The sequence below is a fragment of the Ischnura elegans genome, chromosome 8, assembly GCF_921293095.1.
Source record: "Ischnura elegans chromosome 8, ioIscEleg1.1, whole genome shotgun sequence".
Taxonomy (NCBI): Eukaryota; Metazoa; Arthropoda; class Insecta; order Odonata; family Coenagrionidae; genus Ischnura; species Ischnura elegans.
This window is the reverse complement of record NC_060253.1, coordinates 20179907-20199920: the sequence shown is the minus strand read 5'-3', so window position 1 is coordinate 20199920 and position 20014 is coordinate 20179907. Positions and strand designations below refer to the sequence as shown.

The following is a 20014-nucleotide window of genomic DNA, read 5'->3' as shown; positions in this document are numbered from 1 at the left end:
ATATCTAACTATATTCGTGCTATTCTCGTTAGTGTTAATTTAACTCAGGCGAGTGAATTCGTTCTATGCTCGAATGATTTGGATTTTTGTTTTGGGCGCATGTAATCTGGTTTTCGAAATGTTTTTCGGAAGGTGAAATATTGATAAGTAAGGGAAACCAAAAGAGTGAATTTCTCTCAACGCTCCTCTAAAATGACTGAGGACCATAGCAATGTTCCCAGATACCCCAGTTTAGGCGTAGCGTGCCCTACCCACTACGCCACCCGTCCTTCTACCTGGCCAACATACCCTCGGTCTACCGGAAGTCTGCTGTAATGATGATGCTCGTCTGCAAAAAAATGGGCATAAAAACGCCGGAATGATGGTCGCGTCAAGAACCTTTCAGGATCAGTCACGACCCGTGTGTTGAGTCAGTGGACGCCCCGAGCCTCTTCTCCTGCCCAAAGCAAGTTTCGTTCTTGACCTTGGGAGTACGCTGAGGTCCGCGCTTGCCAGCGATGTTGTCCTGCATGAAAAAGTATCCTACTTTTACTGCCGTGCTACTATTGAAAGGCTCGCTTTGGGAAGATAATTGAATAAGACGTACGAATCGGAAGATTTAGTGAGCCCGGTACGAGAAGGTATTGGTCATGACATTTTTAAAATATGCTTTTCTAAGTGTGTAGGTATTTTAATGGCTCCCATTCCAATTTTTATTTTCTTGAATATTGGTATGCTTACTCGGCTCCGACCGCGATCCTGGTTTAAGCATTGGAAAAATGGTAGTAATGGGTAGTTTTCGTCCGTGCAAAATATTTATTTAATTTTCATTTATCCAGAAGATTCATGGTGAATGTAAAACGTATACGCAATGCCGTAATATCTACTAAGCACCAAATGAGTTTTAAATAGTGTTAGTCGTATGAAAATGGCGCTATGGTCGGTTAGCAGATAAGGAAGGATGAAAAAAGTCTTTAAAATTTAGATTTTTACTATCTATATTCTTCCTACCCTAATTTTTACTTTTTCCTCTATGAATATCGCCTTCTATCTTGGATTTCATCGGGTCCATTTTGCGGCACCCTGAAAAAGATGACATATTTGACTCATTGACGTTGATATTCGCAAATTTTCAGGATACAATCTTCCTATATTTTGTACTTTATCGGCTTCTAGTCAAAATTTATATTTTCTAGAAATTTATGTTTAATATTAGTAGATTTTTCCCACATCTGTGGCGGCGGGGGTAAGTCCCAGCCTGCCATACCGAAGATCGCGGATTCAAAGAAATCCCGTTTTGTTATACCAAGCATGAGTAGTTATAAATGTGTGTCATCTTAGTATATTTGAAAATGCTAGTAGTAGGGGAAGCTGTTACCATCAGAGAAATAATAATTAATATTGTACGTATACCACCGGGCAGAGTGTACCAATTTTATACCTGCGGGTGATGAATCTATATCCAATCTTTCTTTCTTTCCGTCTTTCATGCGCCTCCATTACACGCCCCTTTCTGCCCCTGGCCAGGGTCCAAGGAATCCCCTCCCCTTTCCGAGTCCCCCCTCCCCTTACCACCCACTCTCCAGCCACAACCATCGCACGAAACCCAAATAGCACGACCTCGTGTGACGTCTCTCTCGCGCGAGCCACGCTCGAAGAATGTCGCCTCTCTTCGACGTACCATTTAAAGTTCGGGCAGACTCCGCCCACTTGCTTTGTTATCCACTTAAAACAGGTAGGCACTCCACATACAGGACCTTCCAAAGTTAGGATCAAAATTATTTTGAAAAATAAGGTTTGAATTATCCGTTAATTTTTTTTTAATTAAAATTGCCACGCCAATCGCTCGCATATTGCGGCATCGTGTTCCTGTCGCGACATTCTTATCAGGCATTGTTTTCGCAATTTGGTTTTAATTTATTAAAAACAAATTTCTTGTGAGAAAAATCAAAAATCGTGCTGAAAAAGTAAATATGCTTCACTGGGCGAATATGCGTCAGTCCCCACAGCATCGTTTTAGGCCAGATTTTGCCTTGCCCTTTCTGACTAACGATCAATCCAAGTATTCATGACCAAGTATTCGGATCGTATCCTGCTCGTAATTCAAGAAGACCTGCATTGGCATTCACGATTTTATGAAGCTGGAAAATCGTTCAATTGTCTTTACTTCTGCACTTGAAGGAGGGACTCTCGATGGGTCTTTTTGGTCACGTATAACTCGCCAAAAGCATATCCAATTTCAGGGCATATTAAGTTGATCGTTGTCTAAATTTGCATGTATCACGGAGAAAAATCGGTGAAAATAATAAAAACAAAATATTTTTAAAATTCAGATTAGTGGTACGGGCAAATGTTGATAACGGTCTGCGGTCTCTGAAAATTTAAAACTTATGTTTTAAGAAAGTTACCAGTTATCAAAATAAAATCGATCGAGAGGGTGGCATCTACATCTGTATCCACATGCTACCCCAGAAGCTGCCTAAAAAGGCGTGTGACGGGGGTGTTCGGACACCAAATATGCGTACTCCTAAGCTTGAATCATTCTGTACGTTTTTATGCCAGCTAGGTGTTGGGGGTTGTTGTTTTGTTACAAGGGAAAACTTGTTTTTGGTAGCACAGAACGGAAACTCTGTCATTGATGCAGTGCGTCGTAGCATCATTCCTGATTACTGACTTAGCGCTCTGTGTATTGTCACCTGAGGATCCCGTACATGCCATTGCAGTTCATCATCGTGCATCTGCATCCGCAGCGCTACTCATGCAGATAGTGACGGTATCTGTCCAGAGCGAACTCCTCATGATTCTCCGAAAAGTTTTCGTGCTGGGACCAATAATTTACCCTAGTAAAGCATCAACTCTTTACTTGATCGTAGGACGTGAATACTTACAGTTTACCATCTCACAATAGAGAATACTTGACGGCTAATGGATTGAGACTCTTAAACGGTCATTTGTGTTTATTTTTACGTTTTTCTTTGGCAATTGTAAGATGGCAGTCAACGCATCCTGCTTAGCTAAAATTATTTTGAGGCGATGCCACGGTTCACCTTCAAATTTCTACTTGAACTTTGAAATTCCCATTACGCGATATGTGGTGTAAAGTCACCGATCATCATCTAATTTAACGGTTTCAGCATATATGAGGTTATTTTTTACTCTTTGAAAAATGTCGTTGAATTTCACACGGACTCGTGTACTTTTTCGCTCGGAAAAGCCTGTAGAAAGCAAATAGTCATCATTTGTCTCAAAATAATATATTTTCTTAAATAACACGACGTTTAACACGTTTGGTTACTTAATCATATCACAATCTAGTCTTTCATGCATAAGTTAAGGGGTGTGAAATCTTACGTTGCCGTTCAGCGCAGTCCAAATATAAACCTTTGTTTTTTCTTGGCCCCACAAATCCATAACGGTACGGCGAAGTCCTCGCGCTCTTTGCCGACAGTGGATTACAAAACTCGTTGATAATGTATGAGACGTACTTCAAGATGGCTATGTGAAGTTGTTTTTTGAACGTATTGAATTTAGTGGTTAATTCGGTTTTGTAGTCAGAGTTAACATTTTTTGTTGTAGAGCGGTGATACCACAATCGCATCCTTCGTTGGCCTCACAAAATTTGATTACTTATTATATTTTCCTGGTAAAGTTATTTTACTCCATGCGAAATCTTGCCATTTTTAATAAGTCAGACCACAAATTCAGTCAATTAATCCTCGAAATTATATTTTTATGCTTTTCTTTACGATAGACACTGTAAAGAGGGCCTAAATTTATCTTGTTTACCTGATTAAGTTGCAAATATACTACCATTTTTGCCTTCGATGTAGAAGCTGATCAGACACTTCCTTTCAAGATTTTTTTCTCAGTTACGATTTTATGTATCAGGCACTGAAAAACTGCTTATTTTTGAACCACGCTTTTGATCTTAATGTTAATGGGTCCGTACCAATTTTACCCCTAATCACGCCATAAGTTATTTCTACAATAATATACGCTGAAAAGCATGAACTACAGAGATTTAATATCATCGATACTTTGAATATGTTGAGTTCGCAAACGTGTATTGGCACGAAATATCCTCTGGCGGCGAAGGTGTGAACTGCTGTCACAATGGGGTCCATTGGACTAAATATATCGCTCCTTCCATCCTCCCCTCCTTGAGTAACCTTAAAGACTTTCTGAGCACGTGGTTGGCTGCACCCTGGCACACCACCTCGTCAGAGGCGATTGGCGAACACATCACATGCCGACATCGTACGTACCTACGCGATGCACTCCATTCTTATTCCATCTCCACGCATAATCATGACTACTCGTGAATATTTAGACGCACACTTGAATGCTGTAAACACATCGGTCTATTGTGATCGAGAATTATGTAGGGCATGCTTTAAGTAGTTTTCACGTAGAAACGAATTGAGATGAAATGATCGTAAGTATTCTATCGATTAAGGTTGGTTTGAATGGAGTACTTAAGAAGTAATATTGAAGTCACCCCTCCTTTCATGGACTTCTGTCTTCAATTCACAATAGGGAATAGAGTAGAATTTTTTAGACGCAATGAAAGGGAGTGGGCCTCATTGTGACTTGAAGAGGGAAGTTTATGAATGGAGGGTAGAATACCAGAATACTTCTTAAATACTCAATGCAAATCTACCTTAATCTTTTGAAGACTCTCATAATAATAATAATAATAATTTTATACTATCGGAATTATTTTAAGTCACATGGGTTCTTGTAGGCCAATGCACAGCGAGCGTGTAAACTTAAACGTTGCATACTGTGTTACCTTGCTGTAATTAATTTGTTGCGTGGTAAATATTTTTTCAGGGTGCACAAAGGGTAAGAAAAAAAAGACTTTGCTGTTCTACAAAATAAAATATATATTTGCGACCGGTTTCGATACGGCGTATCATCATCTGTGCCCAATGCACAGCGAGCGTGTTAAATTTAACGTTGCCTACTGTGTTACCTTGCTGTGATGAATTTGTTGCGTTGTAAATGATGTTAAAAATCAGCAAGAAAAAAGATTATGATACGCCGTATCGAAACCGGCCGCAAATATATATTTTCTTTTGTGAATCAGCAAAGTCTTTTTTTCTTACCCTTTGTGCATCATGAAGGAGTTCCTCCATTTTACCCCACCCACCATCGCATTTTTTAGGTTCGTTTTTCCGATTAATCGTGCATCAAATCTCGATTGGTCATGCGCAGGATCATTCGCATACCTTGACGGCCTCTTAAGTCTCTTTTGAGGTCCGCGAGCAAGCTCCCACATTCATTTGCTCCATTTACCTCACCCCTCCATCACTACTCCTTCCCTTCATTTCGTGTGACTCAGTCATTCAAGAGCTCTCGTATGTAAACAGTGGCGTTGGTGTAGCTTACCCGGCTGCTTGTCCGACAGACCTACTTTCACTCGAATATGTTATACCCGTTATGCGAGTATCATTTGTGACCATTCTTGCCGAACATCCGATAACGCGGAAGAATAGATAGTGTAGAGTAGACAAAAATGGTGCCTTAGGTGAACGTTGGTTCAGGCGTTTATGGTTTGTTGGAAGATAAGTGAATGCTGTTTTTTATCACGAGGCTTTGAGGTTGAGAATCGTTGGGTCGCGAAAGGAATGTTGATCGGTCAGCTGCATTTGTAAATGTTTGTGAAAGGTGAGTTTTTCCCCCCAATGAGGCACCATACGGAATTTGTGTTTTGGTACTAAATGAGTATATTAGGTAAATGTTTTAATGTAAAAAGTAGACCGAATACAAATATTGTATAAGAGGCTTTAGAGATACTGTGCAAGAATCCTGCGGTTGTCATAGAGATGACCTCTCTACAAGCTCTTTAAATGCATCATTGACGACGTCCCGTCAAAAGCAAAATCATTGAAGTGGAATAAATTCCCACAATTTTGATCCGAAATCTGGATTGCGCAAAATTAAGTAAATATATACGCATGAAATATCATTCCCTCTGGTTTTTTCCTATGCATTATTGATGAATAATTTTTACTATAATTTAGAATTTTCTCGAAGCTGTTCGTTGTAGTCCTGTGTAACATATCCATTTCATTTTTCTGGTAGGACATGTAATGCGTGCGCGGATTTTGAAAGTTCTTTCTTTTTTTAGCTCCCTAGTTTTCTCGTGACATAAACGTATATGTATTATTATTATTATTATAGTATTCTACCGACTAAGGTAGGTTTCCATGGAGTACTAAAGAAGTGATTTGGGAGCCTCTCTTTCCTTCCAGCGCCGCCTTCTTCAATTCACTGTAAGGCTTACTCCCTTTCAATCTATCCAAAATTCCTATTCTTTTCCTTCCCCTCCTTTGTTTCCCTAACATTCTACCCTCTAACACCATTTTCAACATCCCCTCCCCGCTAAGTATTCGCTCCATCCATATTTTCTGCCTCCTCCGTACCTCATCTAAAAGCTGCCTCTCCTCGCCAACCATATCCAGCACTTCGTTGTTCCTTTTCCTCTCCGTCCATTTCACCCTCTATATTCTTCTCCATACCCACATCTCGAATGCCTCCAATCTTCTCTTGTCTTCTCTCCTCAGTGTCCACGTTTCCGCACCGTAGAGCGCTACACTTCAGATCAAACTCTTCACTAACCTTTTCTTCTAACTCTTACATAACGATCCTCTCCTGTATGCTGTATATGTATATTCTACTTTATTTCTAAATACGTATACCTACTAGTTCGGCTACACTGATCACTCCCACTAATTTCGTCCTGCTGGACTCTTTCAGCTTTTCACCTCGTACGATGGGAGCGACTTATTACGTCGCTGAACCAGTTGAAGGCTTGTCTCTCTATTTATTATCTCCGAGTCGCTAACTGCCCGTCCTGGTTGCGTCAAACGCTTGTGAACACGGATCATCACCCCATTGGTTGTGTCTCCGATGTTTATGTCATGGAGTGCAAGTCCTTTTTGGCGGGTGCAACCGAGTTATTATTGCGTGCTGTACCGTGTGTGTATGGTATAAGGTCTTTATCATAGAGGACGCTCAGAGAGAATATCCATTATTACTTGAAATAAAGGAATGGCCCTATTCTATTGTTAGATATTTACTGGAAAAATTATCTATCTCACTGGAATAATTCGAATTAAATTTCAGTACCTACACCTGGTTGCATCAGTATCATAACCAATTGTATTTTCAACTTTGAGTTTCTCTGACTATATTCCTCCAAGTCCTTACTGAATTATCAAGCCCCCTTTTTTTATTCCTTTTTTCCAGTTTATTTGTGAAATTGGATTGTATAATAATGTGACTAGTAAGGGAAAAACTAATAGCTATTCGATGTTTTCCAGTAATATATCGCGTTATGCAGAATATTGCTATTTTTGTATCATTTATAACTTTCGTGTCGTTTGCAATTGTTGATATTCTTTCTGAATGGAATTTACATTTATTGGCTGCAAAATTGTGCCATTAATTTCTTAATAACTTCATATCAGTAGGCTTCTTAATGTCGTTTGATGATTTTCAATGCTGATGAGTGGTTTTATTTTTTTCCTTAGTATGAGTGTTACGGAAATATCGAAACGACGAAAAATAGGGTGTGCTTTTTCTTAATAATGTGCCTTCTCCGTTCAGTTACCTCGCCTCTCAGTTCGATTTTTTAACGTCTGATCGCCCTTTAATTGTAGGAATAGAAGGCATTATAACTTTGCTATTTCCACATGGTAATTTATTGAGACCGACCATGGTTTCGTTACGGCGTAACATTATCAAGGCCCTTTAATTATTCATCTAGTCCTCCTCTGCGTAAAGAGTCGACTGTTCTGACTCTAGCGCATTTCTTAAAATTTGTATTTTTATTGATTGAAGAAATACTGTGAGGTGACATTCTTAGTCAGCTACCAAAATATGTGGTTTTGTAGTGATTTTTTTTCTGTCGGGTTTTCCGTCGATTTTAATGGCTGCCACCGACTGCCGTAGAGAGAGCTGATTTTTTTTGTTCGAGCTTCCTGGAATATTAGCGGTGCATGCCAGTTTTTATGCTCTCTTTTTTTCGTCACCTTGGTTTCCGACTGAGTACGAGTTATTTCTACCGGAATTCCTTCGGGCCCGTGTGGAGAACTTCAGACTTCCGAACGCCACGAAAAAAAAATATTTTTCCGTCAATGGATATGAACTCGTCCACTAATCGAAAAAACGGAAGCAATTCCTGGTTGGATAGCGTTGTCTTTTCTTACTCGCCGATTGACGGCATTTTCTTAAGATTGATACAATCAGTGGCGACCGTGGTGTCCTGAGCGGGGTCGTGTGTTTCGAGGTTAACCTCGATGATCGAACTTTCGAGGCAGTCGAAACGGATATCAGTGCCATTGAGTGGACGTGATCTTTAAAACCTTGCAATCAGTCTTTTAAAAACTACCAGTTTGATCATGGAATGCTAAAAATTATTGTAGAGTGAATCAACATTTTTAGGAATTCTAGGTTGCTAAATTTTGGGCGCTTAATAAATAGGATTGTTTTTGAAATACAAATGGACCATTTTGGAAATTTACAGTTAGAACTGGAAATCGAAGCTTTGGGTAACCGGAAATAATACCCGGCTCCAAGAAACGCTGTTTCTAACGCAAAGGCGTTTTTAAATAAATGTCTGTATGTTTTAAAAATAATTCGTGAGACGCAGAAGAGACTTCTTACAAGAATCCGCAAGCTCAGCGCGCGAATTCGAGTAGAAGGGGTGGAAATTGGGAGAATTTTACTTGGAATGAAAAAAAATTGTGAAGATGGTAAAATGTTTACTTATTTATTTATTTAATTCATCAATGTAAGCTCTTACTGTGCTTTAATATTTGTCAAATGACTTTTTCTTTTCTCAGCAGGACTGCTCACATAGCTGTAAAAACGCAGTAATTTCAAATTTAGATTCAATTCGACCGAATAATTCATTTACTTTTTTCTAGTATCTTACTCATTTTAAATATCAGGGTGTACTGTTGAGCAAATATTCGAATTTTAATTTCGTATTTGTGTGACTACTAGCTTTTTATTTAGAGTCTCGTCGTAATCTATTGATTTAGAAATTGCAATTCTACAATGTCTTCTTAAGTAATTGTATTTAATTAGAATGACAAGTAATACCCAAAACGTGCCTTGAAATATATGTATGGGGCGATTTTCATAGAAATCCAACTGGAATTTCATTGGAGCTGAACTACTTACATGCGAAGAGCCATGAGTGAGGACTACAACTAAATATCAGAAAATGAATGAAAGTGCATTTCTTGCTGATGAGACTACGCTATTTGATCCTTACCAGTCTTCTTCCCGAACAATAAACGGCTTAAATTAATGCCATGTGGAAAATTATCTTTTATGGCTGGTGTCCTTACAAAAAAAACCTCCACGCACTTATTTTTGAGGCAGCTCGAGGAGTAGTTAGTAGACGTGATGTAAATGTATTTTTTTGATCTTCGTCCCTCCTTTTAAGCGATATCTCCATACTCTTGCCTTCGTTTCCGGAAGAGGCTGCAGCTCTTCGTCATCATTTATTTCTCCTTGGCGCACGGCGTGGGGTATATCCTTGGTGCGCTGGGTTCCGGTCCGTCTCCTTCCAGACATTCACTCTCTCAAACCCCTTCTTCACCTTCTGGACGGTCACCCATCGGGGACCGGACCTTGCGGCGCGCGTGTTTTGACTGGCACGACTTCCGACAGCTTAGTCCGGCAACCCGTAGCGAAGGGTGAACGCCGACTTTGCCCAGGAGCGTGAGTTAGGGTGGCGGAGGAAGGGCTCTCCCCCGAAATGAGTAAAATATATAAAAAGCAATTATCGTAGTCTTAGTTAGTTTACCGAATCATGCATGGCATGGCCGCGGAATATAATGTCACTCCGTCGTGCACGATCTAGGACTCGTCCGTCGTATATTATACTAGCAGTCCACCCGGCGTTGCTCGGGAAGGATACCGAGGGAAGTGCGAAACTTGGACTTTGGAATTCAAGATCACGTGGCAGGGGTTTTAGTTAAAGGAATAAAGCGGGTGTGATAATGAAAAACATATGTAACGGCAAACAATGGAAAAAAATGATTTCCGTAATCTGCGAACGGTATCTGCTTATACTCTGCTCCACAACATTCATCATTGTGTGTGTCCGTACGTGCGCAGACCGCAAACGTCGTATGAATGCATACCCCAGCAAAAAGGTTTGCACCTAGAGGATTAATAGTCAAGTTTAAAATTCTTTTAGTTGTGTTCACCCTTTGAGAGTGCCAAGAGGTGTGCGTACCCGGCAGGATGTGAAACCACGGAAGTTGTATGACTTGACGTATCAAACTTTAACGAGAAAACGACGCAAAGGACGCATCGGGCACAACCAGAAGTAGCAGAAGGGGCTTTGGGAGCATAAGATGCACCTACGTACAAACTTTGGTTGCAATCCGTGTAGCCGTATGGAAATGCAAAGCGGACAGACAAACAGACATCCTCTGTTATGTGCATAGATAGTTAATGTGTGTCTGGAGTATTCTGGTTTTCTTCATGAGGTGGTGTAGAGACAATTTAAAGCATTTTTGTCCGTAAACATGAGGTAGCAACTCCTTATTTACTGAGCTATGACAAAGTTAACATTTTTTAATGCCTTTGCAGTAACCATGAAAACGTTTTTTCTGGGGTATCATATTATTTAATACTTTTTATTTTTATGGAAATGAAATAATTAAGGTTGAACTAAAATGTGCAATTATTATTGTCTGAAACAATTAATGTCTTAGCTTAATTAAACGAGAGCTTCGTGTGTATATAAAACACGCGTAATCTCACCAATTTTGAGATTGTTTCAGACAATCATAATGGCACTTATACAACTCACTTATAATAAGCTCTTCTCCGTCTGTTTTGCCACAATGTGGACTTGTGAGGTGTGAGTAGCTTTTCCGTCAGAATTCTGTCGATAATTAATAATGGTGGAATTTCTGATACCATAATTGACTGGAAGTCGAAATGAAAATATGGCAGCCGTCGAAATTGTAAAAAATATGCTTTTTATGAACGTTGTATGTGTGAAATTTTAATAACTGCCAATAATAAATGTATTGCTTCCCAGTAAAATTTTTGTCAATTCCTCTGTGTATGCCATGTGTTTTCAGCCCCACCGCAAACTCATACACGATTCGTTCTTGAATATGTTTCCATTATCAATTGCTAAGAAGTTTACCTTTTTTTCTCTCGAAGGTCAGTTTTCATGTGATATTATTTTATTTTTATTTGCCCAAATGTGAGTTTTGTTTACTCAAATGAAAACATGTATATTCATAAAGCATTATGACGTTAATTCGTGTTTTTGTATCTTGTCGTCAATCGTCGTAATGATTTCTCTCTACTTACATAATGTGTAACATAGATTGTCTGTCAGTGTGTCTGCCGATTTTCCCGCAAAATGGAGATACTTGTGGCTCTCGTTAAATTGTTTGCTTTCACTTCTCGCCATTGAATGGGTATAGTGGAATCAAGCATCCGTTACAGCGTTGTCGATTGAGTGTCCTAATTTAAACTGTTCCAGGGACACCCGGAATTCATAGCTTTCGCAAACACCTTCATTCATTGCTCGAGATGCTCGTGCCAACTGGAAAGTGGTAGCGCCATGCAGTGATAAAGGTATTTTTGGTTGTACGATGGATTCAAATTTTTCGAAAAACAATAGATACTTGTATGTACTTATTAAATACGCAAATACAAGCAGTATGGCTTTCTGTTTCAAACTGCGTTGATAAATAAGTCGCTAAGTACCCATATTTTTTTCGAATGTTACGCCTGACCAAAGCAGAACTAAGGTTTCTTAATGTCCTACCTCTCCTTATGTCTTCCTAACGTATATCGACTTTTAAGATTTTTTTGTGTTTAGTATATTAGCTCTAATGTGTTATTTTTGAATTTTATTAAACTCGTTGTTATTGCACAATTTCGTAATCTTATCAATTCATGCGCTATGTTTCTGCCTTCCTAGTCGTCGCTAGTCTAGTTTGATAGAAGTAGATAACGGAAATGAATTATCAAGTAAAAACAGTTGTAACTGTAGGTAAAATATTATCTGTTGCTCTTGATGGGTGTTGCTTATTGTATTTTTAAGTAAGGCGAAAATTATTTTCTATGAAGCCGCAGTTATATTATATTGTCCTTTTTTCGGAATTGAATGATCCTAAATCAATCACAATCGGTTGAAACCTCCAGGAATTATTACAGACACGTAATATAGATTGGCATTATTTTTTAAAATGAAATATCCGAATAAAAGTAAAACGCTGCATGATTCCACACATTGTTAAAGAAACACACCGACCCTCATCTCGGCAGTGTCTGTCATTTTCATTGGGCCGAAACCTGATACGGTTTATTTAGTTGTTAAGTGGGGAATAAAATTAAGTTCCACTTGCATTCTTAAATATTGAAAGATTCTCAGAAATATGCACCAGATAGTTTCATTGGCATGGGAAATAGTATTAACAATTAGGGAAGTGAAAAGATTATAGGTTAGAAATGTGGACATCATTCACTACTTCCCGTAGTATCGAGATTTTTTTCATGGAAGCTGTAGGTACCCGAAGGAGAACTCAAAAAAATGCGATCGAATTGATGAAAAAGAAGTTGTGGAGAAGGGATGAATGTTGGAAGATTGATCGGGAGGTCGAGTAACGAATCATTCCAATTGGACGACTTTGTGGCAGCGCTATGGTGATAATTATAGTGTGCCAACTCGTTATAGGCCATCTTGTCTCGCAGAAGGACGCGGGGAAGTCTTGCTTCGCGTTTTCATCAAGATTTATTCAGGCTGTTTCAGAAGGAATCTGCAATACTTCAGGAGGTGGTCGGGGAGACAATGTTAAGCATTTCTTGTCCAAAAACATGGGGTTGCAGCTCCTTAGTTACTGAACTATGGTAGCCCAAACATTTTTTGAATGCACTTCGCTGTTTCAATGAAAACAGCTTTTTTGGGCATCGTTTTCGACATTTTATTTAATACTCTGGATTTTTAGGACATAAAATAATTAAGGCTGGACAAAGATGGTGCTATTATAATAGTCTGAAGCCATAAATCTCAAAGAATAATTAACGAACCATACGCGGCCGTAACATAAGGCCGAGGATTAGAGGGAAAGTGGCGAAATTCTAAGCATGAATTGATGACATCATCAACTTAGCTGCCAAAGGGTTAAGGCAATCGATTTTTTTGCCAATAGATGAAGAAGCTGACGAATCGAGAGATACAAATATACGGGTCTCTTGTTTATGAAGACTGTATCACTGTGGACAATTAATGTATCTCATCGTTATCACCCCAATTCTCCATGGATAAGAAAAAGCAGCACGAAATGATATTTGATCTTTTTATTCATCCTGCGATTAATTAAATCCCACTAAGTTGCGAGCGAAATATCATTTCCACGAACATTCCCACGGAATATTTCATCGACGATTGATAAAAATATTCTACTTTTACACTTTATTTATTCGAAATTAGATTTGAAAATTAGGGCGTTTTCAAATGCTCTCACGGCGATACTGGTCTGAGCAAAGCAAATCGATGGCTCTAGCTTGAAAGGTTCGATGTAGCATTAAAATCAAAATAATGGTGAAAAGATAGAAAATCACTGCAGTTAGTAGAGGCTAATTTTTATGTCTACGTAACCGCAAATCTTATTATCCATTGTAGCTTGAATACAGCGGGATCGCTGTTTTTGGAATAAAACTATATTGTTGTGAAACTACGACTTCTTCGTGTTAATCTTGATGATTACATTAGGAAGCAATGATTGGTTCTGAAAAGTATTCGTGCTTAGCGGGAATGTATTACTTAGGCTTTTATTTTTGTCGTTCATTTATGTGCCGCGTCTTGGCATTGGGACGCTGGTGTTTTGTCAGAATCGGTTGCCATGGCTACCGATGAGTTCCCGCCTTTTGTGCGTCGCAGTGGTCGTAGCAGCGCTGCAAAGTTGCGAGCGGCGGTCTTGCGAAACAACTGAACCGGGCTCTCGTGTCCCACGTGGAGCTCACGTTTACCAAATGCTCAACGCTGTACGCCCTCTCAAGTACTCTAAAATTTCACTGAAATACCTTTTTCTGACCCTGTTATTGTTTCTTTAAAAATTTATTCACCGTCGGGTGCATTTTTACTTAGGACGTGGATTGAGAAATGAAGTTTCTGAGATATATATTTTTGATCAAGCAAAAGCCCTTTTTAAGCTAAGGACGACCAAGTACCAGGTGGTGGTGGTGGTAAGGAAGTAGCTGCATGGTCATCAGGATGATGACCAAAAAATATTATAACTGCGGTCAAGTTAACAATCGTAGTTGACGCTCAAATAATGTACCTGCAGTGACTCATGATGCTTTCTTATTACGCACTCACTCTATCCTATGAATTAAATTTATATTTTTCAGTTCATTTCTGGCATATCTGAAATGGTTGCCTGGCTACGCATGTTATTTTTTCCATTTAGGATGTTATAGCCGGGTACCCATTACACTAATAACCGCTGAGAAGCTTGCGTTGTGGAGAAATGGCAATAGCGGAAGTAGGACCTTTACTAAAGCTACGCATATCAATGTTGAATGCTTGAGCTTAACGAAGGTTATCACGGATGATAAAGTAAACATAGCTACACGAAGCGACTGCGAGAACTCATAGGGGTTAGTCTTTTACTCGTGTATTCTCACGAGCGAAGTTAGTAAAAAACCATCACTCGAGTACTACTGCATTTGACCGTTGATAGTTATCTCTAAATTTTCTTCCAATCGATCCGAGCAGCCCCAAGGTCTTCCCGTTGATCGACTGCATGGATCATGGTGATCTTCGCCAAGGTTGGAGATCAAAGGAATTGTAATAATGTTAGTTAGCATTGCGTCCTGTGGTTTCGAGGGTATTTTAAAGCTCGTTGGACACGTATTTGAACATTTTCAATTCTTTTATTATCCTTCTCAAGGCTCACTCCAAGGATGCTAAAGTAAGTCGACACCGATATTCATTCATGAGTGGCCATACGGCTAAGGCATGGATTGGCATCCAATGATAAGGCATCCAATTTCATAGCGCCACAGCGTTTAACCTTCCGTGTTGCGATTTTATGGGGTGCTTAACGATCTTAATTTCACCAGAATGGTTTATTTGCAACTTTTCCGTCGATGGACAAAAAGTTATGGAACTTGAGGAAGATCCGATGATTTTTGGTACACTTAGTCTTGTTCCCCAGTTTGCTATTCTCATCCACAATAATATAATTATATTTTGTATTTTAGGGCATTTGTGCCTCTTATCTCACTCACTCACTGACACAAAGGTATGTTTGGATTGGTGAGGGTAGAGTTTTCCCCACCCTAATCATAGATGTGTAAATCATTTATCCAGGTTAGGGGTGTCAGTTTCTTTCCCTAAGCCACCTCACCTCACCTTATTGGGGAACTATTTGCTGTGGGTGTCTAAAGGCTTCACCCAGGATGTAAAAGTTGTTGCTGTTTGAACTCTGGTTTAGAATTTATATACATTTTTGTTGACGTACAAATTGTCATCAATGAAAGTGAACACATACATAAGTATTTAATGGTTAAGTTATGGTAAAGGTTAAAACTTATCTAATTAATGGTGACTTAAGTAAAACTACGTACATCTCATGTGAGATGCACATTAGGTGGTGGAACTGCATCATAATAAAAATGAGAGAAGGATATTTTAGAATAATAGTCAGCATCTGTTGACTATTATTCTTAAGAGCTCTAGTATAATGGTAGCAATGAAGATGAAATACTAATTTGGCTACATAATTATATGGATCTTTCATGTTTCTCATTTTCAGAGATGGCCGTGGGCACCTCAAGGGGACCAACCATCCTGAAGCCTGAAGGCAAAAATTTTACTGCTGAGAGAATTGGTGGCTATACCATGGAATTTGTTAATGTACACGCGGTGGCTGTAGGCAATCGGCGTGTTTTCTTTGCCTACTCAAAAACAGAAGATGATGTGCTGGTGAATTCAATGTTGCTCGACCCAGAACAAGAGGACGATCCCACCTTTACCCCAGTCCTTAAGAAAGGTATGTTTTTACAAAGATCAAATTACATTTTTAAAGTATTATCATCCAATATTAATCCGTTGCTTGTATGAGTGTTCTTTGATGAACTAGTGAGCAGTTTTGAAGAAATTTTCTTGGGATTCACATCAGGTCAATGGATTTCCAAATGCCTGTCTATATTTCTGTGGCTTACCCCATCAATGGCGCAGCGAGGAGTTTTGGCCCCCCCACCCCCCCAGAGCTCAGAGAAATTTTTAATTTTGATCCATTTAGCTTATTTGGATCAGTATTACTTATAGAATAGTGTTAGTATTTATCAAATATCAGAAAGCCGTAAAACTTACCATTTTGAACCATTATTCTTCAAAATTTTCTAGAAGAGGGCCCCCGCAACTCCTACTTACCCTGGTGGGTATTCAATACCCCCACACCCGTAAGTATTACTTGCACCTAAAACACCCTCCTAGCCTTAATTCCTAGCTGCGCCCCTGTACTCCATCACTATCTTCAGGGCACGAAAAGGAATTTTCATTTAAACTGTTGACAAAAAAAATGTATTTGTGCCCTGAAGATGGTGACAGACAAAACCACAGGGGTGTTGGCAATCAGAAACCCAATGACCCATCGGTGGATTTGGGGGGATGGCAGTTGCTTAAAAAATAGACAACATTTTTTATACTGTTATCATTAAGTTCATTTTGTTTCGCGTATTGAGTAGCCTCAACCATTTCATTTCAAATTAATAACTTTCGTGTTAAAATAAAGAGAATATTTGTACAGTAATTGTTGTATCTTGTTTTTAAACTCAAGTATGAGAAGATCTTGAGCATGTGTGACCCTCGCCCCCCTCCCCCACCCCACCCCATAAAAAATCCTGGATCCACCCCTGCATTGACGTGATGTGAAGCTTAAGAAAATTTTATTAACACTATCCACCATGAAAGTATAAGTGGCTGAATCTGTTGCTCCAGTATTGGAACCATTACCTGAGTGACAAGTTCTTTAGCTCTTCAGATTCTTAAGAATGGAACAAGGAGAAGTAGAGTACTAGGATGAGGACCAATTCATATTCATAAAAAGGGAAGACATAAGATAAGCAATATTGGCCATTAGACTGCTCATGGCGAAGGGAAAGGAAAATAACAAGCCTACTCTCATTACATTTGTGGGCAAAATATAACAATGCTGTGTTTGAGTAGGTGAAAAAATTCAATAGTGTGCACGTTAGAACATGCTCCATGTTATAGCTTCATTAGTAGAAATGCATGGGGTTTGGATTCAAATGTATAAGCAAAATATTCACAGATAGCAATTTTTGTGGTAATTTTTTTGGGGAGTCAGGAACTGGATAAAATAATTTTTAAAAACAAAGAAAAATTGGAAGAGAAGTTTTTCTATGTAAGCGATGATAGAATTTTCATTCCATCCCTGTATTTTCAGGACAAGGTGCACTGCAAGTCAGAAGCATGGTTTACAATGAACTGAATGATGCCATATACTGGACTGATAATAAGAAGCGTGAGATTTCAATGATTGGTGTATCAAATGATAATCAAAATGCAACTGTGCTGCTCAAATTTGGTTCCGAGAAACATTTAGCAGGAATCGCTATTGATGTCTGCCATGGGTGAGCCTATTTTCTCTTTCTCAGACTTGAGATTTCCTGAATATCTGAGTTATTTGTTGGTTTGGGGAATATCCTAAAATGTCAGTCTGTCATATGGCCTGTTACTATTTAATGTCGTTAATTTCTCATGTTGAATTTAAGTGAATCTAGCCATGAATTGTTCTCATTTCCCTAAAGATTTAACTTCAAGTGCATGTAAATTGGGTATAATATAGGTAATCACAGATATTCTGTAAAATTTCAATATTTAGTGGTTGAACATTGTCCGAAAGAACACATTACTCACATAAATTGTCACAGTGAAGACAGACACTTGATTGGACAAATGATAAAACAAACATTTTGCTTTGTATCCTTAGGCTGCTGTTCTGGACCAACAGCAACTATAAATCTCCATCTCTGGAACGTTCTTACCTAAATGGCTCAAATCAAGAAGTGATCATTTCATCTGATCTTCACCTTCCAATAGCATTAACGGTGGACCCCTCAGGGGACGGCAGACTCTACTGGACTGACACTTCGGAAGGCAGTTCCTTTGAAATCGAAACAAGCCTGCTGGATGGGAGTGGAAGAGCCACCTTATACCTTGGATTCTACCAGCGTCCCTTCTCTATAGCTTATGTGCCGTTGGGGGGTGCAAATTCTCAGGAAGGTGTTGTCCTGTGGGTAGAAACTACCCATAGTGCCATCTGGCAGATGGAAGTGTCCAATGGTGGGAAGATTCCTGGCAAAGATCCAAGGAGGATATACCAATTGGATACAGCTTTGGGAATGGTTGCGGCTCCCTCTTTTAATTCGATCAATCCTGTTACTTGTGATAATTCCTCGGGTGTGTCGATCATGCACAACTTGACCCTCACTGGAGAGGGTGATGACCGCCTGAGCGAGGTTTTGGAGCCCGAGAAGGCCAATGTGGAAGACGTACGGCGTTCCACACTGCAAGAGCCTATGACCCAAATTGAAGAACATGAGACAATACCTGGGGGTGTCGAAAAGAAAGATCAGATGACTGCTCCTGTAATAGAATCAACTGCTGCTCCTTCACTGAAATCAACCTCTGCTCCTTCAATAGAATCAACCAACACTCCGCGAGCCCCAGAGAATGATTCTGCTATCCCAAATCTTGTGAGATATAGGCTGTGCAACGAATACTGCATTAATGGAGAGCCTGTGGATAATGGTCTCAGCACAGGACCAGTGTCATGCAAGTGTTTCCCTGGGTATTGGGGATCGCGTTGTGAGAAATCTTTGTGTGAAAACTACTGCATTAATGGGTCTTGCAGTGTGGAGGAGGTGCCTGGTGGTGGTGCCTGGCAGCCCAAGTGCTCATGTCCTGTGGGCGTTACGGGCCTCAGGTGCGAGCGAGATTTGTGCGCTGGATACTGCCTCAACAACGGCCATTGTTGGGTGGGGGAGGATGGGCAGCCTAAGTGCACGTGCCAGAGTAACGGGAAGGGGAAGAGGTGCGAGTTGTGCCCCAATCTGCTGGAGGACGTTTGCCGGCTCCTGTGCTCTCTTGACAGCTCCAAGACATCTGTCAGCATCGTCCAGCTGGAGGGGAAGGATGGAGACGTTACGGGTGCTGAAGGGCCACTTTGTGTGTAAGTTGAATGTTTGTTATTGTCTTTAGCCTGAATCCAGTAGTCATTTTTTCCATCCCTTGTAACGAGGGCTTTGCTATGAACTTGGAATATTCAGTTGAGTTGACGAAAGGAACTCATTTGCATCAAAACACATTTTTAAAACTTGAGATGAGTATTCTAATGCAAAGTTGGTTGCTTAAATTTGAACCTCACATAACTAGGTAATGCAGTAGACTCGATGATAGCTCCATCAGCATGATTTTCTCTGATAGCGTGATTTTCTTTATCTAGGTAGTGATAGATAGCTTTACGATGTTAATCTGATTAGAAGGACAGATTATAAAGTGTATTGTATACTGAATCAGTATCATTTCTTGACATTGAATCAGTTTGAAGAGCATCAGTCCATGTTCATGTGAATATATTATAAAATGTGTTTTTTAAACTAACGTGGCAGAGAATCACATTACTAATGGCATTGTGTTAGTGGAAACAATCAGTGAAATTAGAAAGTCAGCTCATATTGTTAGGCTAACCCATTATTGCTTCGTAATACTAGAATACAAATAGCTCATGGTTCACAAACAGTCAATTTTTTATAGATTTGTTCCAAGGAGTGAAATTGAAGTACAGTATGTATCAAGGAAAATATGTGTATAGGAGATCAAAGATCTAAACTCACCTTCACTTCAAGAAGTTTCGAAATGCTTTGAGTGATAAATGAATGTTTTTTAACAGCATGACCTGGTGCCTAACCATGGAATTTGTAGTTTTGATCGAGAACCATGCTG

The 20014-nt window shown here is 39.5% G+C and overlaps 1 protein-coding gene across 2 annotated transcripts in view; it reads left to right on the top strand.

Annotated features, from left to right (window-relative positions):
- The window catches only part of LOC124164543 (protein cueball), a 55701-nt gene that overhangs the window by 24793 nt on the left and 10894 nt on the right, over positions 1-20014 (top strand). For both annotated transcript variants that reach the window (XR_006866059.1, XM_046541909.1), the window contains exons 2-4: positions 15798-16034; positions 17454-17640; positions 18000-19241. Coding sequence is in view for 1 of the 2 variants with exons in the window: in XM_046541909.1 (XP_046397865.1) it covers positions 15798-16034; positions 17454-17640; positions 18000-19241 (1666 nt within the window). In the remaining variant the exon portion in view is untranslated. The remainder of the gene's footprint in view (positions 1-15797; positions 16035-17453; positions 17641-17999; positions 19242-20014) is intronic.